The sequence below is a fragment of the Petaurus breviceps genome, unplaced genomic scaffold (genome assembly GCF_028583685.1).
Source record: "Petaurus breviceps papuanus isolate PSGF00001 unplaced genomic scaffold, PetGlider_PUasm1.0 225, whole genome shotgun sequence".
NCBI lineage: Eukaryota > Metazoa > Chordata > Mammalia > Diprotodontia > Petauridae > Petaurus > Petaurus breviceps.
Window position 1 is genome coordinate 19,632,444 of NW_027185889.1, and position 26,420 is coordinate 19,658,863.

Sequence of the window (26,420 nt, forward strand, 5' to 3'; positions counted from 1 at the left end):
AAAGTTGGGATATTCTCTTTCTTCACCTTCAGCCCTTCAAGCCTCAAAATCTCTTCCAAGGACAACTCAGGTGTTGCCTTATGCATGAGACCCTTCAATATCCTGTCACCCCCATGGGTTAGTTTTCTCTCCCTAATGAAATACTTTGTATAACCTTGATTTTTCTATATGATTACATATAATTATATATAGTAATTTTGATTTTATATATATTGTTATATATAATATAAGTAAAAGTTATACAAAATAGTTTCTAAAAGTGTATGTATGTGTGTACAATAATATGTAATGTATGTATATATGTGTGTTTACATGCATGTGTTTTATGTGTATATGCATGTATGTATATATGTACACACATATATATGTATATATAAATATATAAATATACTTATTTACATGTTATATCATTCCATAGAAGGTAAGCTTCCTGGGGGCAGGAAACGGTTCATGTTTCTTTTTTTGTGTCTTTGGTGCCTCCTATAGTATTTTGTACATAGCAAACTGTTATAGTTTGTAAACTTCTATGATGGCAGAAACTAGGCCATTGACTTCCAGACTATACTTTTTGTAGCATGGTGCTGGGCATATTGCTAGGCTCACTAGCACTTATTGAGTCAATGACAGTAAAATCCCTAGTTTCCTTCAAGATTCAAATCAAGTCTTTTATGATAATAAGTGGCTTCTAATCCCTCCAGCTACTCATGTTCCCTCCACTACTTTGTATCTCATTTGTATATAGTTAGTATACTTATATATTAACATATTGCCTCTCGCATAGAATATAAACTCCTTCATACAGCAGGTTGACCCAGTGGATAGAACCTGCTGGGCTGGAGTCAGAAAAGACCTGAATTTGAATCCTGCCTGAGATACTTCCTAGTTGTGTGTCCCTGAGCAAGTCACTTAGCTTCTCTCTGATTCAGTTGTTTTTCTCATCTATAAAATGGCATATAATAACATTTCCCTCCCAGGGTTGTTGTGAGGATCAAATGAGATAATATTTGTAAAGCACTTAGCACTTTATAAAACCCAGTCCTTGGTACATAAGAGCATCTTAATGAATGCATGTTTCCTTCCTTTCTTCCTTGAATATAGGAACTGTTTATTTTTTTTTGTTTTTATATCTCCACATAGTGGGTGCTTAATAAATGCTAGTTAATTGACTAAGGACTTTCACCTGAGATTTAAAAAAAAAAGATTATTGGGAAATAATGCTTATTAGTGAGGGAAAAGGAAAATAGGGAAAGTATTTTGATATTTTAGTTGTGGGTAAAACTTAGGGCAGCTGGGTGGAAGAGTGGATAAAATGTTGGCCTTGGGGTCAGGAAGATGTAACATTTGGATCCTGCTTCCATCACTAGACATATGGCCCTGTTCAAGTCATTTAATCTTTCTCTGCCTCTGTTTCCTCATCTGTAAAACAACAGAGTTGGGCTCTATGACCTCAGAATCTATAAGCCTGTGAAACATTACATGCACTTTATTTTTTTTTCAGCATGGCTTTTATTTATCTTTTCTCAAACTCCCTGCAACCTAAGACTCCAAGTAAACACAGACTTTGGCTCCAGAAATCCAGGCCTGGATCAAAGACAGTATAATCCCCTAAGCATGGATCACAGGTGGCATTAGCTGAGCTGTCCATATGCTGGCCCCAAAACAACTGGCATTCTTTAATGAAGATGGAATGTTCATTCATTTTAGGCAGCGATCTAAGAACAGCTCGCTATATCATGTGCGAGGCTTAATTTAGCCATCAAAACAAATTCTGACTCATGGACCCCAAAGAAATTAGAGAGTGAAGCAAATGAGAACCAGCCTTCACTTCTACGGACACTCAATATGTTCACTTACACTTTCTCCATTCTATGCCATTTGTATGGAGCTGTGTCAAATACAGGATTGAACATTTCTGCAGGGAGCCATGGGGGGGGGATCCTGGAACAGAAGGGCAAATAGGATTGCCTGAAAGGCATCGAAGGATCATGGCTCTTGAGCCAGAAGGGACCTTCCAGATTGAGACCAACCCCTGCATTTTCAAATGAGCAACCGAGGTAGGGATGAAATGACTTGGCCAAGGTCATCCATTTAACAGGTGAATAGGGTAATGGAATCATAGATTTATAGCTGGAGAGGACCAGGGAGCTCATCAGTCCACAAGGAAACTGAGAACTAGAAAGGTGAAGCAGTTTGCTCAAGGTCATATGGGTAGGAAGCATTAAGGGAAAAAGTAGAATTAGTAACTGAGTGAAGGGGTGTGTGTGTAAGTAAATGGGCTTTTCAAGCATCAGAGTGTGTGTATGTGTCTAGAAAATACTAAGTGAATTATCCCCAATTGCTAAAATTTGTAATCACGAATTTTTTTTGCCCTTTTTTTTTGGAGGGCAATTGGGGTTAAGTGACTTGCCCAAGGTCTCATGGCTAGTTTTTTGTGTTAAGTGTCTGAGGTCAGATTTGAACTCAGGTCCTCCTAACTCCAGGGCTGGTGCTCTATTCACTGCACCACCTAGCTGCCCCATGTAATGACTAATTTAAAAGAGGGAATATCCTATATGCAGGTCAAATAAAAAAAAGTCACTTTAAAGTTGCTAAAAAATATCAATTTCATATTGATGTCAGTACTTGGTGATAACTGCTATTTAGATAATACAGTGACACAAAGAGCAAACTGTTCATGCCTTTAAAGAGATTACATCTGAACTCACTTTTTGTATTTTTAAGTCAACAAGTATTTATTATATACTTGCTGTGGGAAGTATTAGAATCCCATTATAGTAACTGGTATACAATAGGTACTTAATAAATGCTTGCAGATTGATTGAAAGAGACTTTTGTGCATGTATCTTTTGGGAGAGGATGTAACCTTACTGAAGGTAAGCATTTAGCACATGGTAGGTGCTGAAATAAGTGTTTGTGGATGGAGAGTATTGTGCCAGTTGGCATCACAGTTGGTGAAAATTATGCTAGAGATAGTGCTGGTCAGTTCTCCATTTTTGTTCAGAGATAGCCTTAACTAGTGGTTTTTACCTGTGGGTGAAGTAGCCTGAAATGTGCCCCAATTCATTTGGAAAGGTGGTGATAGAGATTCCCTTAAACTATGGGGTGACTTGGGGGGAAGTGGGCAGTATGGTGAGGTTTTCCTGGGCTATTTGCTGTCTAGGAGTTTCCTGTTTTAGCTCACCACTCTTGCTAGCTAGGCGCTAACCAGAACTCTCCATTCTGCTGAAAGATCCCAAGTTCACTCACTGTTCAGTGCCCCAAAGCATAGCCGTGGTTGAACCACCCTTATTCTCTGTGGTCCAAGAAAGAACACTGGAGTGGTACTGTCTGGCCTCTAAATGTGATTTGTTCATTGACATTTAAGGATTTGGTGACCACTTACTTGACTCTCCTGTCTCCTCCTTATAAATAATCATAGCACTAGAGATTTAGATTTGGAAGTGACTTTACAGTCTAAGCCCCCTGCCTTCCTAGAATCAGAAGACTGGTTCAAATCCCACCTCTGACAGTTGTCACCTGTGTGTCCTTAGGTAAGTCAACCCTCCTGGGCCTCAAGTTTGCTAATCTGTTAAATGAGAAGGTTGAACTTGATGACTCTGTTCTCTGACCATTTGTGTCACCCTAAGAAAGTCCTTTCGTGTGCTTGGGCCTCTGTTTCCCCATCTGTAAAATGGGTAGGGGACTAGATAGTCTTGGAGATCCCTTTCAGCTACACATTCATGATCCTGTAACACAGTATGCTTAATAAATGTGTGTTAAACAAATGAATGGAGCCAGCAGCAGGGGTCTTTTCTTCTGTAGGTCTCAGATCTCTGATCTTGACAGTGACTTGAGGAAGGTTTATTATACTCTCAGAGCTCTTCCCAGCTGTGTTCTCCTGCCTGCCTGCCTTAAAGGGGCTTGTTCAGTTCACTTGACAGCATTGATTCCAGAAGAAAAAGAGTTGGAGGGGAGGATGGAGAGTGAGCCTTGGAAGCAGCCTGCCTTCCCTCCAGGGTTAGGATTATTTTGTGCCCTTTCCTTAGAATATATGGCTGCTTTGATGATGACCTGGGTAGTCAGGTTCTTATCAGCTGTGTGACCTTGGGCAAGTCGCTTAACAGTGCCTCAGTTTCCCCGTCTGTAAAATTAGAGGGTTGGAATCCCTGGCGTTTAAGGTCCCTTCCAGCTCTAGGATCCTAAAACTTTCTGATCTGTCTTGTTCAGAATAAAAATGGCGAGTTTTAGAAGTGCAAATGGGGGATTTTCTCATGCCAAATGTGCCTACCTGTGCCATAGTGTTCACCCAGTGTAGTCCCCTTCAACTCACTTGGCAGAGAATAGCCTTTGGAAATTCACCTTCCAGGGGGTAGAGGGGAATGATACAGAGCCAACTCAGGCTACTGGTTCTAATTCAAGGGCCAGAGAGAGTTCCTTTCTCAGCCCAAGTAGAAATAGCAAAGAGGAAGAGTCTGAGAAAACTTGGAACAAAGAGAAAACCCCTTAGTTGTGGGTTTTTCACAGAGTGGGTCTTTATTTTTGTTGCTCCCCAAATCTGGGAGGTGGGAGGCACAGAACGATGCCGAGCATCAGTGGCTGTACAACTTCCATTTTATTATTGTGTGTGCTTGTATAGGATATAAATAATGACAAAATTACCAAATTTATAACTGGAAACCCAAGCATATTTACACACAGGATTCTGTTGCAATGAGGCTATTATTTGCTTAGCTCCTATACAATTTCCTTTGGGTACCATATTTTTTTTAGTGTTATTTTTACTGTTAAGTGACTACATACATATCGACAGTGAATAGGCAAGATATGTACAAGGAACTCTTCTGTTCAAGTAATTTAATAACGGTATTAAAAGTTGTTATCACTGAGCTATAATCAGATTCAACTAAATTGTACTCATTGACCAGTTCAAAATGAAGTTCAGTTATTCATCTTTGGCATTCACCAAGGGATGAACATAACTGAGAAGCTCAGTTAGATTTAAAATAATGTTAATTAATTAAAAAAACATTAAGACAACCACACAATTTATCAATATCGCTATAATGAACTTCAAAGTGATTCACAATTTGACTGGTTAGAACAATATACAGTAAAATGCCAGTTTTGTCTATAATGATATTATACTGTATTTTTTTAATAATTCAGTTCTACATAAATATACATTATGGTATCATACAAATACTCCACAGAGACATTAAAAAAATTAAAATACCTTAAAGAAATGTAAGTAAATTTTATTTCATCAAATAGTAAGCAAATGGTCAATTCTTTTTTTTTTTGTGGTTCATTTCAAGAAAAGAGTTTTATTACTTTGGAATTTCTTCTTTTTAGTTTTTTTTTGCATGTTGTTTCATTTTGTTGCTTTTTTTTTTTTTTAGAAAAAAGATTTTTGCAATAGAATTTTATCAACACTTTTCTCAAACACGGTTTCCACCACAGAAATCTCGATAGCAAGGTCCCTAGGTCCCAAATGTGTGTGCGTTTTTTAAATACACGCCATAAAGATTTTAAAAAATATTTTCAGGGTTCACAGCTATCGGCAACATCCTCCATCTCAGTGCTAGCTCTTCGTAGTGCAATGACTTGCCTGCTTCTGATTTCTCTGCCTACACAGAGCAATTAGTGCCCCCGTGGCCATGGCTGCTCCAGTTTTTTTTCTTTTTTTTTTTTAGTGGGAACAGCAGAGATTTCATTATGCAAAATAAAGCAGAAATATCCTGTAACATTTAACCTCTGTTCCTTATTGTTGCATCAATGAGACATTCTTTTAATAAAAATATTTAATACAAGAGACACATCTGTGCATAAATTCCTCTTTTTTTTTAAACCATTCTTAAATTTTAACTCTGTGATAGGATTAAAGGCTATCTTTATAGGCTATCATGACACAATTGATGACGTAGAAAACCCACAAGTATAGAAATTAGGAAATGGAATTTCTTGGCAATTGTTGGGATTTTTTTTTGTCTGCCTACAATAAATGATAGGTAGCAATTCAGTGAGTTTACAAATACTATGTGGCGCAAGGTCTTTTCTGATGTTACTTTAAAACTGCCAACAATGAAAAAGAAGCCCACACTTTTATATTCTTCGGCAGTATTAGAGACCCTTTTAAAATGATAAGAAGAAGAATAAAAAGTACAATCTCCAAATAACCAACCAAAGAGAGCACGGTGGCAAGAGTCACTAGAGATGCCTCATGTGTGGGGGATCTGGGGAGGCTTGGTGTAGTAGGGTGGGAAATGGGTGGGGGGCTCTCAACTCCCTCCTCTTACAGATTGCAATGGGAAAGTCTTGGATGCATTCTTCGGTCATTGGTTCAGGAAGAACATTGCCAGAAATAGCTGGTGCGCGGGGCCTTTTGTGAGTGACAAGGCCACGCGGGCAGCGCAGGCTTCCCCGTTGGCGGGGTGGAAAGGTCGCCACAAAGGAAGGCTGTGCTGTGACTGCTTGGAGTGCAAGGCACAACAAGGACGAGAGGGCGGTTTAGTATCAGAAAATTGTAGTTTCATACTTGGTATTTATTCCCCTTTTGGCTTCCTGTCCCGGTTCTACAATCCAGGGTAGGTTGGCGAGAGTCTTTTGTTCCGAAGGGTCTATCTGCTTTAAAACAAAGACAGACGGGCATTTTTATTTTAGGCATCCTCCAAGGGTTGCAGCTCACCACAAACAAAGTACTTTCCACCTGAAAACCTTGCGAGATAAATAATGTGGTTGTTGTTATTGCCCCCACTTGGTAGATGTGGACCCCGAGGCTCAGAGGAGGATGGCAGATTGAGAGCTGGAAGGGAGTCAGAGATTTCATCAAGTCCAACCTGCTCTTTTAACAAATGAGGAAACTGAAGCCTGGAGAGCTGAAGGGCAGCTAGGTGGCAGGGACTGGACTCAGGAAGACTCAACTTTGTGAGTTCAAATCCAATACCTCTGTGACCCTGGACAAGTCACTTCACCCCGTTTGCCTCAGTTTCCTCATCTGTCAAATGAGCAGGAGAAGGAAATGGAAATCCCTCCATTATCTCTGCCAAGAAAACCGGTCATGGAGAATCAGATGCGACTGAAAATAAAAAAGACTTAATGGAGAGAGGAAGCAACTTGGCCCAGGTCACACAGCTGGTAACTTGAGATTCAAACCCTAGTCATAGGATGATAGGATCACAGATTAGACAGAACTGGAAGGGACCCCAGAGGCCATGTAGTCCGAGCCTCCTCATTTTACAAGGAAGAAGCTGAGCCTCTGGGAGGTCGTGTCTTGCTCAGAGTGCCAAAGGAGGAAGTATCAGCAGCGGGATTTGAATCTAATTCCTCGAAACCCACTGGGTTTCACTATGCCCAATGCAAAGGGCACTGGACTAAATGCTGACTTAGGATCTGAACCCAACTCTCGCATGTTCTAATATTGGCCCTTTTCTTATGCCTCTCTGTGCAGATCAAGATTCAGTCTACCTCTGAGAGTTCTCCTGGGAGACATGCTGGAAAAAAAAGTCATTTTGGACTATTCCAACTATATATAAATATATATTCCAAATATATAGTCTATTCCAAACAGAGATTTCAGTGAAATGATTACATAAAGAGAAAAATCAAATGCTGTAAAAGACAATATCAAATTGGTGACATTTCTTGTATGTTGGGGTAGAAGAAGAATGGGATCCCTGGGGGGCACTGCAGTGAGTAAGAAGGCCAGGTGAGTGACTCCTCAAATCACTGCGTCATCTTTTGGCTGTTTCCTGGTCAACAGCATTCTTTCATTTAGAGAAGCAGGGACAGGAGGAGCAGATGGTGAGGAGCTTTTGGTTTACAGTCCTGGTGTGGCCACCCTACTACCTGCAAATGACTTTGGAGGCTTCTTCCACATGATCTCTGATTCCCTGAGCAGGAAGGCAGAGACTGGGGTTCTGTTCTTAGCTCTTGCCACTAACATGCTTTGGGCAAGTTTCTTTAACCTCTTTGGGCCTCAGTTTACTCATCTGTAAAATGGGAGATTTAGATCAGAGAGTTTTTGCCCATTGCGAAACTCTGATCTTGGTTGCCCAGACTGTGCCTCAGTTTCCCCAAACTGTAAAAATAAGGGGGTTGGAGTAGATGACCTTGAAGGTCTCTTCTGATCACCAACCCGTGATTTTATTTTTGGATGATCTGATGGCCTCCAAATCAAGTCTCACTCATGAATGAGGGTGAGTTTTCACCAAGGTCATTCCTTGTTCGTTCTGTATTTTCTGCTATTGTGAGGTTCCTATGGCTGCTTCAGGGCTGTGGGATTTGTGTTCATTTGGCCACCTTCAGAATACGTTTTGAGCTATGTACCTACAAGGCTGCACTGAAGATTATATATATTTTCAGGAGCAACTAAATTTTTCTCAACAAGAAGGAAATGGAGCCAAGGGAAATTAATGTGAACAATGACACCAGTTGTGTGTGTGTACAGCAGATAGGGCCTTGAGGCTGTGAATGCACACCAATCTCCATCCTCCGTTTTCACAGTCCCCAGTGGAGGTCCTTCAATGAATATTCTATCAGGCCTTATGCCACCCAATCTTTTATGTTCCTCAGAAAGATGTCTTGAGGGACCCGATTAGCGTTGGATGTAGATACTTGGTATGAATAATTTTATCAAGCCAGCAGTGAAAATGGGCAGAGAGGTGTAAGGGGGAAACCAAGGAACACACAGAAAACTTGCTAATCATGTATCAGTCCATCTCTAAGGCCTCAGAAAGGCTGATGAACTATGTTGGGTTAGCAGCAATCCTTAATTATTACCAACCACTAACTAGGGAAAACTTTTCCCTGAGGCTTGGAAAGGGAAAGGGAGAGAGAGACAGAAAGAGACAGAGAGAGGGGGGGGAGATGCAGTGATTGGGAAATTGTAATACCTGCTTGGGGCATCCGGATCAAAGACCATGTAAACAGAATCCTTGGACCTTAAGATTTACACCCGGAAAGAACCTCAAATCCAGTTCAGCCACCTTATTTTATACATGGGTGAGTGGAAAAGGTGGTAAAGCAAAAAGCTCTCCAGTGCTATAGTCTGAGGCCTGGGGTCTAAATCCTACCCCTGGTGCTTGATAACCATATGACCTTGGGGAAAGTCACTGAAACTTCCTGGGGTTCCACTAACTCATCTATAAAATGTGGGATTGGATTATATAGACTCCATCAACCATGTTTAGAGGATTGTAGATTTAAAGCTGGAAGGGACCTTGGAGGCCCCTCAGTCCAGGTTCTTCATTTTATAGACAAGGAAACAGGCCTAGAGAGGTAAATGATTTGACTAGGGTTACACAGGTGGCTTCTACATTTAGAAGGTGAATGGACCCTACAGATCATGTAATTGAACCCTTTCTTTTGGGGATCATGGGTTATGATGGTGGCATCTGAATAATGCCAGTGCTTGTTGAGGTGAAGTGAAGGGGGAATGTATGCATGCCTAAAAATGGCTTAGGAATGGCAGGATTTGAACTCAGGGTAATGTGATCCTCCTCCCCCAGTTTGATACTCTTGCCATTGCACTGCACTGTTGTCTCTATGGGGGTGCTAGATGGGGCTATGGTTAGGGAATGGACTTGTGATCTCACTGCTATAGGAAACCCCTCTGCCAGTGCAATTCAGCCCCTTCTCTAGAGCATAGTTTTCAAGAGCTGCCTACAACAGAGACTTGCCCCGGGTCTCATAGTTAGGATATCTCAGAGGCAGGATTAGAAACCAGGTCTTCCTGACTCTCTATCCACAACTCCATGCTGCCTCTGCTAGACTGAGAGTCTCCCAATATGGGCCACTCTTACCAAAATAAGGCCTTTCAGGAGTCAGAAGGCATACGAGAACCCTAAAAGGATCAGCCCTTTAGGACATGTATGGTAGAGGAGGAACATTGCTGAGGAAGGGTGATGGAGAAGTGGGGCCCACACCTGCTGAGGTGTCTCACTGCACAGCTACAGGGCTGCACCTAGTGGAGCCTTCACAATTCAGTGAAGCAGGCTATTCTACCCACGTGGTAGGGGATGGTAACTAAGCATTCTTAAAGCCTGCTTACAGGGCACCTGTGCTACAGACACATCCAGCCACACCACGGCCAAACCTTGGATTCACAAGCCAGTGGTCTTTTATATTAGATTTCCCCCAGGCACCTGATGAAGTATGTAGTGTTTTTAGATTCAGTCCAATTGAGAAAGCTATGAAAAATTGGTTCTTGTCAATTATTAAGGTGATATGGAACAATGGAAAGAGAATTGTCCCTGGGCTCTCAGGCCCTGGTGCTTGCTACCTGGATGACCTTGGGCAAGGCACTTTATTGCCTGGGCCTCAGTTTCTGTAGCTGGAAAGTGAGGGGGTTAGATCAGATGGTCTCTTAGGTTTCTTGCAAGCCTGGCTCTACAGTCCCATGTGTCTACCATAGAATGGAGGGATAAACATGAAAACTGCACTCCCTACTTCATTCTCATTCATACAAACACATGAACATACATATACATATGTGTTTGTATACATACATATACAAAACACACAAATATATATCTGAACATGTAGGAAGAGCAGTCCCATGCTGATATTATGATACCTAAATCCAGCCTATACCAACCAGAATTAATGAGTGATATTGCTAAAGCCTCTAAATGCTGATAACAGAGGGCAACTCAGTCAGCAAGTATTTATTAAGCACCTGCTGTCTGCCAGGAAGCTAGAGTGGTGTATTGAACAGAGTGCTGGGACTGGAGTCAGGAAGACTTGAATTTAAATCTGGCCTCAGACACTTAGTAGCTGTGTGACCCTGGGTAAGTCACTTGACTCTGTTTGCCTTAGTTCCTCATCTATCAAATGAGCTGGGGAAGGAAATGGCAAACCACTCCAGTATCTCTGCCAAGAAAATCCCCAATGGGGTCACAGAATCGGACATGACTAAAAACGATCAAAGGGCAGCAATGTGCCAGGCATTGATGAAGCCATTGGGGATACATGTGTACAAAAGTGGATTCAATTCAGCCCACTCTAGTGATCATTTATACATTCATTAGTGACTCTACATGTGGGCCAGAAAGGCAGGATTTGGTGTGAGAGGTTGACATTTATTTATGTTGTGACTTGGATCAAGTCACTTTACAACTCAGTTCACATATCTGGAAAATGACGGTATTGGACTAGATTGCTTCTGCCATTCCCCCTCCAGCTTTAGACCTATGAGACCATGATATCCTTTATGAATCACTTCCTCACCCTGGGCCTCAGGATGACCTCTGAGGCCCCTTCCGGCTCTTAATCTATGATCTTCCAAATTAGACGGAGACTCTGGAGGGCACCAAAGGAAAGGTGGAAAGCCAAACCCAACAAGGCTCTCAGGCTTATAGATTCTTTACTAGAAGGAATCTAGGTGAGAAATGATTCTAACTCCTCTAAATTCAGATCCAGTATTCTTTTCCATGAGTGTGGAGGACTCTTGCATACTGCTTTTGCCCAAGGTCACATGGCTAGTAAGTTGCATAGCCCTTTCTTCAACAAATATTAAGCACTTCTATTAATGCAGAGCATAGTACTAGACACTGAGCTAGGATTTGAATCCAGATCTTCCAGGTACCACCCCTAGTGCCCTTTTCCTGATACTCACTACCTTCTAGTTGGTCTCCCTGTGGGTGGTGAGGGGGGCAGATTATGGGCTCTCTCTAAGGAGCACAGATTCTCAAGGAGGGAAGGAAGGGAAGGCATAAACACATGCCTAAGGATGGCTTTAGAGACTTGGGGACCCCCTCCTACTTACCACTGACTTGCGAATACTAACTCGCGGCTTGGGAATGGGCTTGGCGGGTTTGTTTTCGAAGCTTTCTGGGAGCGTTGAGGAATGCCCACCTTTTCTTGCTTGGAGCGCGAGCTGGTAGGCCACTTCAAACGCCTGTCCAAGTGTTAGTATGATTTCGTAGGCTAAATTCTGTTGCAAAAACAAAGAGGGGAAAAAGCATTTAATAACAGGCCCATTTCAAATGACAAGTATTAGAAAACACTTGGGAACATGGGAGGAGGTGAGCTAGAAGGGACCATTCGCCCGCAGTGTAGGTGATTCAGACAACACCGACCAGAAGAGCACATTCTAGGACCAATTTAAGAGTTTGATGAAATGGATCAGTCCTTCATTAGGCACCCTAGTTTATAGCCAACAGGGACCTCAGCTTGTTTAATGGATGATAAGTAATTATTTTTTCTTTTTAATTCAATAAACATTAAGTGTTTGCTGTGTGCAGATCACTGTACTAGGCTCTGAGGGAGGAGAGATGAACAGCTCAGATAAGAGATGTTCTGCACCCTCATGGAGTTTACAGTTTAATAGTGAGATATCTTTTCCCCAAGAGAAAATGGAATTTTGCAGAATTTTTTTTTAAAGCAATCGGGGTTAAGTAACTTGCTCAAGGTTACACGGCCAGTTATTTCTGGGTGTGGTGCTGAGTGTCTGAGCCTGGGATTCTATCTTCAGGTCATCCCAACACTGGAGCCGGTGCTCTTACTCGCTGAGCCACCTGGCCGCCCCTAGAGTTTTGTAGAATTACAGATAAATTGAGAGCTAGCAGGGACCTCATAGGTCATCTAGCTACCTGATACTTTCATTTTATGAATAAGGAAACTGAGTCCCAGGGAGTTTAAATTACTTATTGAAGGTCACCCATATAATGAGTAGTAGAGGCTCCAAAGTCTCTTTCTGCCATATTTCAGCTGCCAAATGGAGGGTGTTTGAAGAAGACAGAGAAGGCGCTGTGGTCATGGACAGTCTTAGTGGAACCTGCTTAGATGTGGGACTTCACTGAATATACTTTCCAGGACAGCACTGACATTTCTTGTCAATCCTCAGGTGTTTAGGGAATCATAGAATCATAAAGTTGGAAAAGACCTCAGAGTCCCACCAGAGTTGGTGAGGGACATCGCCAAAGCTGCTTCTTCATGCCAGTAATTCTGGGCAACTAGGATGGAAGCCATTTGGTCCAAGTGAATAGTCATTTACCAATTCCTGTGGGTCATGTGCTTTTTTGTTTTTTCCTCGTTCCTGAAGAGGAACATGACATAGAGGAGGTGGTGGCATCACATGCAAGTGAATTGGATTTAAGTGAGGCAGGGCTGTGCAAAGTCGCCAGCCTCACTCTCTCCTCTGGAGCCTTCAGGGTCTCGTGGCCAGATGTTGATCAGGATGGCTGGAGGTGACCCTCGTGGGCCAGGTGAGGCAACACCAAAGAGTCAAAGATAAAAGAACAGACAGTCCCTGACCCTCAAGGAGCTTACCTTCTCCTGAAGGTGAGGTGGGATAGGTAAAACTCCGATGCAGATAAATCAGCACAAACAAGAAACAAAGTAATGACAAAATGTGAGAAGCGGAGCATGTGTCTGATAGGGAGCCAGCCTTGAAGTTGGGAAAATCTGGGAGAAAGAAACCCTGCATTCACATCTCAGCTCTGCTAGTTACTACCAGTATGACCTTGAAGAAGTCGCTTCAGTTCCCTAAGACCCCAGTTTCTTCATCTATAAAATGGGCACAGGTGTGTGTGTGTGTGTGTGTGTATGTGTGTATGTATGTGCGTGCATGTGTGTATGTATGTATGTATACGTGTGTATGCATGTATGTGTGTGTGAATACATGACTTCTAAGGTCCCCTTCTGGCCTTAATTCTGTGATCCTGTGACTAGATTTTGCTAGTAGTTTCCTCCAGCTTGAAGTCTAGGATTCCATGACTAAGTAGTCTCTAAGATCTTTTTCAGATATAATCCTATGGCTTTAAGTCACTTGACCTCTCAGTGCCCCTGAGCAGCTCTAAGACTATAAACTATAGGCTAGTTACCAATGTGCTTTGGTGGAGGGAGTCTCCTCACTGGGAGTTCCCCACATAGATGAGGTGGTCACAGGTCAGGACCAAAAAAGTACAAAGAAAATTGGAGGGAGGGAGAGAGGGAGGGAGGAAGACAAGGAGGGAGGGAATGAGAGGGGGGGGGAGAGAGAGACAGAGAAAGAGAGAGACAGAGAATATAAATTTCTGCTGGCTCCTCAGGGTGTAACTAGAACAAGCACCATATCTGTGTGGTGGTAAGGAAGTTAGCAAGTTGGTTCAGTGGATAGAAAGCATTGGACTTGGAATTGGGAAAGATCTGAGTTCAAATCCAGGCTCAGAAACTAGCTAACTGTATGACCCTGGGCAAGTCACTTGACCTCCTCCTGCCTCAGTTCCCTCTTTTGTAAAATAGGGATAATAATAATGCCTCCCAGGGTTGTTGGGAGGATAAAATGAGATATTTGTGGCACCCCATAATCTCCCCCGCACACTTCTTCCCACATATGCTGGAGAGGGTCCTCCAAAGAAGTAGGGGCCTCAGCTCTTCTCTAACATCTGCATCTCGATTAAAACGCAGCAACCAGCGTTTTGGCTGAGGAGAAAGGCGGGCGTTAGTCACTCAGACACAATCAGCCAAAGCAGCAGGCATAAAAACACTGTAAATGCAGTCCAACTAAGTCTGCTTGACTTGACATTTCCCAGTCTCCCTCTGGCCAGATTTGGCACTTTATGGCCACTTTGGTGACAGCATCATCCCCCTTATGAACTTTCACTGATATTTCTTAAAAAAAATCAAATTAACATTTTTTGGATAGCTTTTTTTTTTTTTTTGGTAAATTCATGGATTGAGAACTGGAAAGGATTGGAGAGGCCACCTGATCCACCGACTTCATTTTTCAGATGGGGAGGTTGAAACTTGCCCAGGGTCAAACAGCTAGTTAATTTTAGAGGTAGGCTATGAACCTGGGTTCTTGCTCTCAAAGGCCACCACGGCTCTTTCCAGTGTACAAGGTTCAGCACCTTCTTTTCCAAATGTACATCTTCTCTGATCTCCTCTTAAGGGAACCATTTTGATAACAACAAAAAGGGAAGGGGAGGAGGTTGTTTTGCATACCAATATTTCCACAGAGCCTTATGTTAATACTTACTATTCCACACCCATAGTGTCCCACCACCAAAAAAAGGGGTCTGGACCTATGCTTTCATTGATGTGGGCCACTCAAAGGTGAGGAAACTCTCTACCAAAGCAGGTCGGCGCCTTCTTCGAAACTTAGAAAGTTGTCTGAGAGTTTAAGTGACACATCCAGAGTCACACAGAATATGTCAGAATTGGGACTCAAACCCTCATCTTCCTGGCCCTGGGGTTGGCTCTCTGTCCATTACGCCACTGTGCTTAATGCCAAGTGGAGCTTTGGAGCAAGATTGCTGATGGGTTATCCTGGGTGACATTCCTAGGAACACTTCCTCACATATGATTGGTGTTTCCTGGGTCACAAAGAACTTTGCCCACAACAAACTTGTGAGGCAGGGAGGGCCAATATTGCTGCTCCAGTCTTCAAAAGGGAGAAACATAAGCCTAGAGGTTTAAGGAATCCAATAAATTCCTGTTGCTTATAGGCAAAGTTCTGAAGCCTACTTTGCCAGGTTAGTTTCCCATTACTGCTACTATGAGACAAGCTCTCCCATCTGTGCACCTGTAGGCTGTTCCTCTTGCCTGGAATGTCCTCCCTCCTCTCAGAAGCTCCAGCTTCCTCCAAAGGGCAGCTTATGTGCCATTTTCCAAGGGAAACCTTTCTTGCTCCCTCCTCAAATCAGTATGTGTGCATGTGTGTATAATGTATATGTAGTCAGGAAAACCCATGTTCAAAGCCAGTTGTGGATACATCCTAGCTGTGTGGCCCTGGGAAAGTGACTTAACCTCTGTTGGCCTCAGTTTTCTCCTCTGTAAAATGGGGATAATAATAGCACCCACTTCCCAGGGTTGTTGTGAGAATAAAATCAGATAATATTTATAAAGTGCTTATTATATAAGTGGTAGGTATTATTTCCACCATATCAGGCTCCCTGTAAGGCCTCAAACTAGAAAATATAAGAGCTGGGATTTGAACCCAGGTCTCCTGACTCTGAATCCAAAGCTCCAGCCACTATAGCACATTTCACTTCCATTTTCACTCTCCTGGAGGGAGAAGTAGGAATGGAACAGTGTAAACCATTTCCTTTCTGAAATGGAAGCAATGGAGAAAAATGTAAAGGAGCCTTAACATAAGTGACCCATGGAAAATGGGTTCAGGTTTGAATGAGGAAGGCTGAGCCTAAGGAGAGAAGAAAAGTTAAGTGGAAAGACTTCTGGGGTCAGAGGCCCTAGGTCCAAATTCTGCCTTTGAGGCTTTCTAGCTGTATGACCTTGGGGAAATCCCTTCCTGGGCCTCAGTTTACTCATCTGTAAACCATGGGCTTGTTTCATGTGGCCCTGATGGGACATATATCTAGAGGCCATCTAGTTATAGGATTATAGGAAGGAGTTTTGAATCTTTGATGTTAGGATCCTCGACTAATAATGGAAGAGATTTGAGAGACCATTGAGTCCCACCCCCTCATTTTACAGACAAGGAAATTGATGCTCAGAGAGGGTCTTACAGCTCACAAGTATTGGAGACAGGATTCAAACTCAGGTCTTCCAGACTCTGAGTCTAATCCACAACCCCAAACTGCCTCTATGAACCAGAATGGGCTTCAAAGCAAGACTTTACCTTGGTATGGTTTTTACAGACTGCACTTCGATGTAAGATGGGATCCTGGGAATGAATGAAACAGATGTTGTTGGGATGGATGCTGATTTGACAAGAGGCAGCAGTCTTAAGTGCGGCACTTTCCCCCCCTTTTGCTTAGGAAAGATTGCCCTCTGAGGCTATGTTCATGTTTTGGGTAACTAAGGAAACCTGCAGAGCATGCTAAGCCTCCTTTCCACCCCCATCCCCAGTGAACACTGAAGCAGCCTTGGCCTCTAAAGATGGGTGTTAGCGACACAAGTCTCCAGATGATAGTGGAGGAGGATGGTAAGTGGTAGCTGACCACCACTGCCTGTGTAGCCTCATCAGCATCTGCCCCACCCTGGGCAACACCCAGCCTCCTTGGGACAATCTTCAAGGAGGTTTTGGAATCTAACAAAGACGTCCACCTAAAAAACAAACCAAGCCAAAAACAAGAGAACTCTTGATTTCATTCAGTGCCCTAACGAAGAGGCTGGCTGGCTGAATGTCTGGGGGCTCTAGGCAGGAATCTATGGCATGCTGGGTAGGAGGTTGGACTGGAGGACCTCTGAAGGTCCCAGCTCATGCTGAGGGCTGCTTTGTCTGGCACACTCAGGACTGTCATGGGTGTCTGGGAGAAAAATCTCCCTTTAGAAATAATGATGATAATTTGGGTATCTTTAACCCTGTAAAATTTTCCCTGCAATAATCCTGGAAGTGAATGAAATCTCTAGATCATAGATTTGGACCTTGCAGGCCATTTCGTCCAACCCTTCATTTTTCAGGTAGGGAAACTGAGGTCCAGAGTGGTTGTGTCATCTGCCTACACACGAACACAGAAAAATCACCCCCTTCCACAGCCGCCCCTCCAAAAGCTCTGGTGTGTTCAAGGTAGAAGTCAGTGATGATCATTATTTGGGCTACTGGCTTGTTTCAAATGATTTCCTCTTCATGTGGGAAACACAGAAGGACCTACTGCTGGATAGGAAACAGCTCAACAGTTCAGGCACTTAGCTTTCAAGCAGTGCCCAGGGTCAGTAAGGCAGCCAGCTGAGTAAAGAATTCAGCTGAGAGACACTTGGAGAGATTGGCTGTTTCCAGAGTTTAACCCCCAAACACAATTAGGTTTAGGCTTTAACAGTATTTATCGGATCCGATGCTGGGTGCCTGTACCCATCACAGATAGCACTTGGGTTAACAGGATCCTGGTTAATTCAGAAACAACATGACCCTGGACTCGGACCCAGGGAAACCTGCCTCCAACATTTTCTGATTCCAAGTCCAACCCTCTATCCATTAAGCTCCACTGCCACACACACGGTAAGTAAAGGAGGCAGAATTTGAACCTGGCTCTTGTGATTCCAGTTCTGTTATGCAATGTGGCCTCCTAGGTCACCTCATTGACTAAGATTACTTATTGTCTAGCTTGTCCCACAGTTATTTGTGTTTCACCTCCTGCCCCCTCCATGAGACTGTAAGCCCCACAAGGGCAGGAATGGTGCCTGATTCAATCTGCACAGGTTTAGCATCTATCACAGAACTACCACTCAGTAACTTGGTTGAAGGGATTTAAACTTCATTATGTCTCATGACATTTTCCTCTTGGCTTCAAGCATGGAATTCAAACCCACTTATCCTCCCATTCAACACCAGGCTACTCAGGTGTGATTGTTCCCCATGGTACTGCCTCCCATTCCAATTCCCCATTCCCTGCCTTGACTGTTTCCTCATTGACAGTTACTGAGACACTGGGTATATATGTGGCAGTTCATGAATCAAAATCACATAGAGCAAAATATCTTGGTTAGGATGGTAATTTCCCTTAGCTTAGTTGGACTCGACTCAGCACGTCAATCTCCTCCTCAGTGTGACCTCACTTGGGGGATTAAGGGGGGTGCCTACTTTGCAGTTTCCCCAGGCATCATGCTCAGGACTAGCTAATGTTCTAGACAGCTAAAGGGCAGCCTCCAGGCAGACTCTGTAGGAAGCATGTGAAGTGTGACCTACATTTAAGGATTTAAACACGAACCATTAGAGAAGCTCAGCAAACATCGAGCTTTAGGAAGAGAACCTTAACTAAGAATTAGGAAGATGATACATGGGTATATTTCTCCAGAAGTACAGAGATGAAACTGAGTTGACAAGCCTGAAATGACTGCTGTGGATCCTCCAAATTTCTCACAAAGACTGAAAGGCAGACTTATGATTAGACCAAGTGACATTGGTACCTAACAGTGGAAAGTGCTAGGTTTCAAGCTGGGTGGGGGGGGGACTGAGGGAGGGCATCTGTGGTCACTTTGGTCACATATTAGCTTTAGGACCTTAGGAAAATCACTTGGCTTCTCTGAGCCTCAGTTTCCCTATTTGTAAAATAAAAAGGTTGGTCTAAATGGCCTCCGAAGGCCTTTCCAGCCCAAAATCTATGATCTAGATTTCATTAGCTTCCAGGACTGTTATAGGATAAAAGGTATGTAAATTATCATAATTTTTATTTCTGAGGGGAGAGTTTTATTCTGATCATATTTCTCCCAGGCTCTTTTTTCCCTCCCCACTCATGTTAAGTCTAATCCCTCACCCACAAATTAGAGTAAAATAACTTTGTGATTGTGCCCAGCATAGTCACAGAATTCATTCATATCACCCTGGTTCTACATGCCATTCTCCAAGGCACTAGTAAGAAACTAAACTTGATAGGTTAAGATGAAGAATGTAAAACGCTGCCTAAGGTTTCTGGGCATTGAGAAATTTTAGCGAATTCTGTTACGGTTCCTACAGAGATGGCCAGGGCCTGCACGTTAACTGACGAGCTTGAACTGGGGCTGAGACCTTCCAGAGTGTAAAGGGCCTGGTGACTGGTTGGTATTGCAAAGAATTTGAAGAGTTTTTTTCTCTCGTGCCTGCTAAGGTTTATTGCTTTGGGCTTTATACCAAAGAGATTGTCATCCCCTGGCTTAGTAAGAGGCTTAGAAAAGAGGGCAAAACATAGCCTGCTGAATCACCCAGCACTGTTTTCCCTAATTTTCCTGGCACTGTGCTCCCCTGTCCTGACCAAGCTACTTTCATGAAAATTGACAAGGCCACAGCTCAGGAAGGCAGGGCCACAGGCAACTCATGAAAGAAGTGGGCCAGCCAGGGTAGATGGGGGAAACGCTCTTGACTGTACCCTGCAAGGAATTCTGTTACTAGTCAGAGGGCTTGGGATGGAGAGCATATACAGGGGGGAGAAGCTGATGCATTTCAAGATGCTCAGGAAGAATATGTAAGAGAAGATTGAATCCTAGTAGAATGTGCAGGAAAACTCAGAGTAAGTAGAAATAGATTATATACATACACACATGTATATGTATATATACATGTGTATGCACGTATACACATGTATACATATGTATGCAACACATATATGTAGATGCATGTCTATAAGGCAGCTAGGTGGCACAGAGTGCTGGCCCTGGAGTCAGGAGGACCTGAATTCAAATCTGGCCTCAGATTTGAAATACTTCCTAGCTGTATGACTCTGGACAAGTTGCTTAACCCTGTTTGCTGCAGTTGTCTCATCTATAAAATGAGCTGGAGGAGGAAATGGCAAATTAGTCCAGTATCTTTGCCAAGAAAATCCCCAAATCAGGTCACGAGTCAGACACGATAATCAACAAAAAAAAATGCATGTATATATGCATATGTATGTATACACACATCTATTCATATATTTACAACTTGAAAGGACTTTAGAGGCCATTGAGTCCAACCCCTCCCATTTTACAGATGAGGAAACTGAGGCCCAGAGAGGTTAAATGATCTGTCCAGGGTCATGCAGCTAATAAATGTTTAAAGACAGAAGATTTTGTCTCCTCAGATAGAATGTCAGCTCCTTAAGAGTATGGGATTCTATTCTCTCCCTTCTGTCTTTGCATCCCCAGATCCCTATACAGTGCCTAGCATACAGTAGTCACTTAATAAGTGCTTATTGCTCGAATGCCTAGGAAAAGGAAGGAGTATGTTAATAAAAGTCTGGATAACTGAAGGCTAAAGGGACAACCCTTCTTTATTTTTATCCTCATTGTTGGAGATCTTTCTAAAATGTATTTTTTTTTCTTTGTCACATAGCAAGTGCCCTCCCTTCTAGGGCCATCTTGTATTCATTTGCAATGTTGTTTGTCTCACTAGAATGTAAGATCCTTGAGGATCCAACATTTAGCACAGGTCCTAGGTACATAGAAAGGGTTTAATAAAAGATGTTGAATGACTGGCTACTTGTTATGGGGTAGAGGAAAGGAGAATTTATGGAGAAATGACAGACTTATAAAGAAAAAAAGGAAAAATAAAAATCTATTTGTCTGCTTCCCTGCCTTAGGACATAGAGTAAGTTTCATTTAAAAAAGAAAAAAAGATTTCTGTGGACCTGGAAAATGCTGTAGTACCTCAAGACCATCCATCCTTGTCAATATAAACGATGGTTATATTAGATTGTAGAAGACTCCATGGCCTAGTGGAGAGAGCTAGCCTTGGAGCCAGGAATACCTGGGTTTGAATCCCTCCTCTCACATAGACTGTCTGTGTGACTTTGGACAAGTGACTTACCCTCTCAGTCTCTGCAGGCTGAGACTGAGTTGCTGGCGAGGTGCCAACCTGCATTGGTGGAGGGGGTTCCTCACTTGGGAGTTCCCAATGCCAGTGAAATCACAGGTCTAAACTCTAAGCCTACCTATCAGACTAGAGTTATATAAGCTGTAGAAGACTGGGATGAATGTGTATTCACCTCAGTATGCACTCATTCCAGGTCATAGGTGGAAGGTTTTGACTTTGGTAGGTCAATGGATCCATGATGGTGTCTGTGACTGTTCTCTGCATGCTTTTGACCTTGTCTATTTTTTTCCCCTTAACTCTTCCATTTGTTGTTCAGCCATTTCAGTCATGTCTGACACTCCATGGCCCTATTTGGGGTTTTGGGGTTTTCCTGGCAAATCACTGGAGTGATTTGCCATTTACTTCTCCAGCTCATTTTACAGATGAGGCAACTAAGGCAAACAGGGTTAAGTGACTTGTCCAGAGTGAGACTGCCAGTATTGAGAGGCCACATTGGAGCTCAGCTCTTCCTGACTCCAGTCCCATTGCTCTATCCACTAGCTGCCCCTAACTCTTCCATTTTCCTCTGATCACAGATCTAGAGTTGGAAGGGACTCCAGAGGCCCTCTAGTTCAACCCTTTCATTTTCCAGATGAGGAAACTGAGACCCAGGGGGTAGTTAAGTGATCTGCCCCAGATCACACAGGTAGGATTTGTATCCAGGTTCTCTGCCTGCAGAGCCTTTTGTACCTCTGATAATTTTTCAAGAGATTTAGTGTAATAATTGGTCAGTCCATCTGTTACTTTAGCAACACATATTTTCCCCCAATCATTTGTGTCATAGAATACCAGAATTTTGGAGTTGGAAGGACCCCAGTGGCCATTGAGTCCAACTACACACAGAGAAGAGTCCTCTTTATGGACATTATAACCAATAAATGCCTATGGGACCTCTGTCTGAGGACCTCCAGGAGAGGAGCAGAGGTTTGACCTCTGGGCAGTTGTAGGTGTTAGAAAGCTCTTCCTTCTAGCAAACCCAAATTTGCCTCATGGCAACTTCTGCCCTTGGCTCTTCATTTTGCTCTCTTTCCTACCCAGATCTTGAAGGCATTTTGCATTTATGATCATCCTCTTTCCCTCTAAAAGCGAGAAGGAGGAAATGACTGTCACAGATTTGTGGGTTATGTCAATTGTATCGTGATGAACCTGGGTTTCTCTTATAGATCAGAGTTCTCTGGCACATTGGGTAGAGTGCCACCCTGAGAATTAGGAAGTTCTTAGGGTATAATATCCTTCCTTAGATACAGAGAAGCCTCTCTACTTCTCTGACTCTCCCTATTTATAAAATGGACATAATATCACCCATAGCACAGCATTGAATTGGAAAGCACTTGGTCACCTTTAAGTGCTATATAACTATTATTATATAGCAGGGAAATAGCATTCCTTCATAATCTAACATTGAAACTTAAAATCACTTCTACCCTGCCCCTCACCCCCAAAAACTGACTCAAAACCATTGGCATCATCTGGAACTGACTCCAAAAGAGATTCAAAGAGAGGAAAAATAAGCTGGTGACTATAACTTAGCAGAGATCATCTTGAATTTATATAGTTGAGGCTACTGATTCATTGTTTCATCACTTCTCAAATAGACTTCAACTGGTCTTGTTTTCATTCTTTCTCCACCTCTAATCTATTCTCTACACAGTAACACACCAGACACAACAACCTTCCAAAAGCATGAGGCAGAACACAGTCTTTCCCATTTAGTGGCTCCCTATTGCCTACAGAATTAAATGAACTGCTTCCCTGGTTGGGATTGGTTGTCTACCATCTGGTTCCAGCATACCTTCCTGATCTTTTTCACAAGGCATTCTGGCTTATGCTTTCTTTACATTTCAGCTGAATTAGAATACTAGCAGTTCCTGTTTTCTTGTTGCCCTTTCTCACCTCCCTGGATTTTGAAGGGCCATCCTTCAATCCCGGCATCCTTCCATTCAGTCCACAAGCATTTATTAAGCATCATACTAAGTTCTGGGGATACATGTTGAAATCCTTTTCTTCTTTTAGGGCCAAGCTTGGGTGCCACGTTTTCTATGACACCTGCCTTGAGTCTCCAATCCATCTCCCCAGTCCTCTGATAACAGTGATCTCTCTCAATTTTTCTGAAAGCATTTTTGTTTGAATCTTTCCTTTATCCCTAGCAAATCCTGCCCCATACTAGGCTTATTTGTGTACACGTCTGGGTTTTGTTATTAGATTGTAAATTCCCTGAAGGCAAGAACTAACTCCTTTATCACCTTTGGGTCTCCCGTGTGTCTGGTACATATTATACACTTACTAAATCGCTAAAAAAAATAGCATCATAGCTTTAGGAGATTTCATAAGCCACCTAGTCCAACCCTCTGTTTTACAGAAGAAGAGACTGGGGCCAAGGGAGGTAGCATCACTTGCTCAGGGTCATGCAGTTATTAAGTATCTGAAGTTGGATTCATGGGAGCCTAAATTTATAGCTCAAAAGGATCTTAGAAGTTATAATGTTGAATCCCCTCATTTTACAGATGAGGAAACTGAGGCATTGATAGTCTAAGTGACTTATTCAGAGGCTAGATGTTTAAGGCATTCGATATAATCAACATGAAGCTCTTCTATTTTTAAGACTGTCCACTAATGGGAGAATATGTCACAGTATGCTATAAGCAGAGCTTAAAATTGCACTAAGAATTTTGGGCCATGCCATATTTTAAGGAATATTTTTCTTATTATTTTGATGCTTCTATGGGTCCAGGAAAGGCATGGATCAATAGGGGCCAGCCTGGTACAGTGCACAGAGTGAGAAAAACCTGGGTTCTAACCCTGTCTCTGCTTCTTGCTAACTATGTGACCCTGGGCAAGACACTTCCCTTTTCTTAACCTCAGTTTCCCCATATGTAAGAGCTGTTATTTGATGGCCTTAGAGATCCCTTCCAACTCTAAACCTAGGAAGCTATGATATTTTTAATCCAGCTTGTCTTTCCCTTCCCTTGCAGTACAGATAAGAGAGAGGAATGCTTTTAGCAAGAGGGGGATAGTAAAAATCCTTCTTGGCTAAAACATAGGCAGCTCTACTGTTCCTTCCTTCAGAGGAATCAGGATATTTCACTGCTTTGTTCTGGTCAGCACCTTTTCTGTAAAGACTGACATGTTTTTCATTCATTCATTCAGTAAACATTTATGTAGTGCTTCCTATGTGCCAGGTATGGTGCTAAGCCCTGGTCTTTTTTATTTCATTGGTCATAGGGAACTCTTGGTGAGAAAACTCCTTCACCAGTTCAGGTTGGCAATTGACCCCCAGCCTCTAGTCTCCGAGAGCTGCCCAGAACGATGAGAAAGGAAGTTGTTTTGCTCTAGTTCCTAGAGCTGGTCCATACCAGATGTGGGATTCCAACTCATGTCTTTCTGAATACAAGCCTAACTCTCCAGCCATTGCCGGGACTGTTTTTTTTTGTTAACATTTGTTTCACTAAATGTGGTACCTTTTATGTGCAAGATCCCAATGAGAATGGATGGAGGAGGGAGATGGGAAAAAATGTCCTTCATGCACAGCCACCCACCATCATGACAATTCTTCAAACAAAGCTGAACCTCCTGCTGTACCTTGCCCTGCTGACTGCTAAATTTTTCCATTGCAAGGGAATGGAAAGACAAGCTTGATTAAAAAATATCAAAGGCAGCGAGGGCAATATGTATTCTGAGGATTAGCAAAGTGAGAATTAACAAGGGTCTTGCTGCAAAGTCACATCTCTTCAATGTTGTTTTTTTTTTGAGGGGAAAAATAATCTTTTTTTAATGCTTCAGTTCCCCTGAATGTAGCTCTCTCCAGAGCTTGAGAGAACTAGATATTCCCATAATAGGATGCGTCTGAATTATTTCTCGTCCAGTGAGCATAGTTTTATTTATGAGAAACCAGTTCAAGGATTATAAAAAAGAATTGACTTGCCGTGGTTAGGTGGTACAGTGGGTAGAGCATCAGACCTGGAGTCAGGAGGGCCTGAGTTCAAATCTAACCTTAGACACTTGACACTTACTAGCTGTGTGACCTAGGACAAGTCACTTAACCCCGATTGCTTTAGGGGGAAAGAAAGAATTGACTTGTTGGTATATACTTTAGGAGAGTCATAGTCTCCTCCCTCTGACTACTTCCTCTAGGAATACAGAGAATGGCTACTTCACTTCTCATCAGGTGGTTTTTGTGTGATGTGTTCAAACAATTGGATCACTTGGTAGCCAAGCTTCAGGCTGAATTAAGCCAGGCAGTGTGATGTTGTGGATAGGGCTGGGAAGACCTGGGTTTGAGTGCTATTTCTGATGCTTACTAGCTGTGTGACCCTGGACAAGTCATTTCTTGGAACTTCAGTTTACTTATCTCTAGAAATATTATAGCACTAACCTCACAGGGTTATTTCATAGACCCAAAAAATCTGGGTCTGGGAGGGACCATAGAAATTATTTAGTCTAACTCTTTCATTTTACAAATGAAGAAACTGAGGTCCAGGGAGATAAAGAGATTTGCCCAAGGTCTTATAGGGAGGAAGTGGCCAACTTAGTTTGACAGTCCAAGTTCAGTGCCTTTTCTATTGTTTCCCTCTCAGATTGTGAGTATAAATGAAATGACACATACAGAATGCTTTGCAATTAAAGCTGCGTGTAAATGTGCGATAATTATTATTATGCATCTGTGCATTTAGCTAGACTGGCTCATATTTATATAGGTGCTCGTAAACTTGAAGCCTTTCCATCTTGATAGGGTCTTCAGGAGCTGCAAATCTGCACCTGAAGAGTCCAGGATCATCTCTGCTTCTGGGAGAACCTGTACGCTATGTGGACTTTAGGGGAGTAATTAACAATATATCGCCATCAAGCAAGCATTGAGTGTCTGCTGTGTGCCAGGCACTGAGCAGATAGAAAACCTTAAAGAACTGCCTGGGGCCCTAAACCCTTAGAGAGCCTATCCAGGGCTGTGTATCTGTCCCATGTCAGAAACGGGACTGGCCTCTCTCTGCTCATTACACACAATACTCAATCTCCTGCCTCCATGCATTTGCACTGGCATGTTTCTAGGCATTCCCTCCTTAGGTCTACCTCATAGAGCCCCTCTCTTCCTTAAGATTGAGGTCAAATGCCACCTTCCATATGAAGCCTTTCCTGATCCCCAAACTACCTTGTATTTTCTTATTTAGTCTTTTCAGTCATGTTTGACCCCATTTGGGATTTTTTTGGCAGATATATGTGATAGTAATGGCAATTAAAGATTCCCCTGTATTGGCTTGGTTTT

General features: G+C 42.7%; 1 protein-coding gene and 1 long non-coding RNA gene across 2 annotated transcripts in view; one reads left to right on the forward strand and one right to left on the reverse strand.

Annotated features, from left to right (window-relative positions):
• Positions 1-1,879: 1,879 nt before the first annotated feature.
• The window catches only part of LOC138166721 (uncharacterized), a 78,434-nt gene continuing 53,893 nt past the window's right edge, over positions 1,880-26,420 (forward strand). The window contains exon 1 of the long non-coding RNA XR_011169702.1: positions 1,880-2,054. This is a non-coding gene — a long non-coding RNA (uncharacterized lncRNA). The remainder of the gene's footprint in view (positions 2,055-26,420) is intronic.
• ANKS1B (ankyrin repeat and sterile alpha motif domain containing 1B) overlaps positions 4,573-26,420 on the reverse strand; it is a 1,399,804-nt gene continuing 1,377,956 nt past the window's right edge. The window contains exons 25-26 of the mRNA XM_069095213.1: positions 11,744-11,911; positions 4,573-6,603 (exon numbers count right to left, since the gene is read on the reverse strand). Of these exons, the coding sequence (XP_068951314.1) occupies positions 6,493-6,603; positions 11,744-11,911 (279 nt within the window). The 3' untranslated portion in view covers positions 4,573-6,492. The remainder of the gene's footprint in view (positions 6,604-11,743; positions 11,912-26,420) is intronic.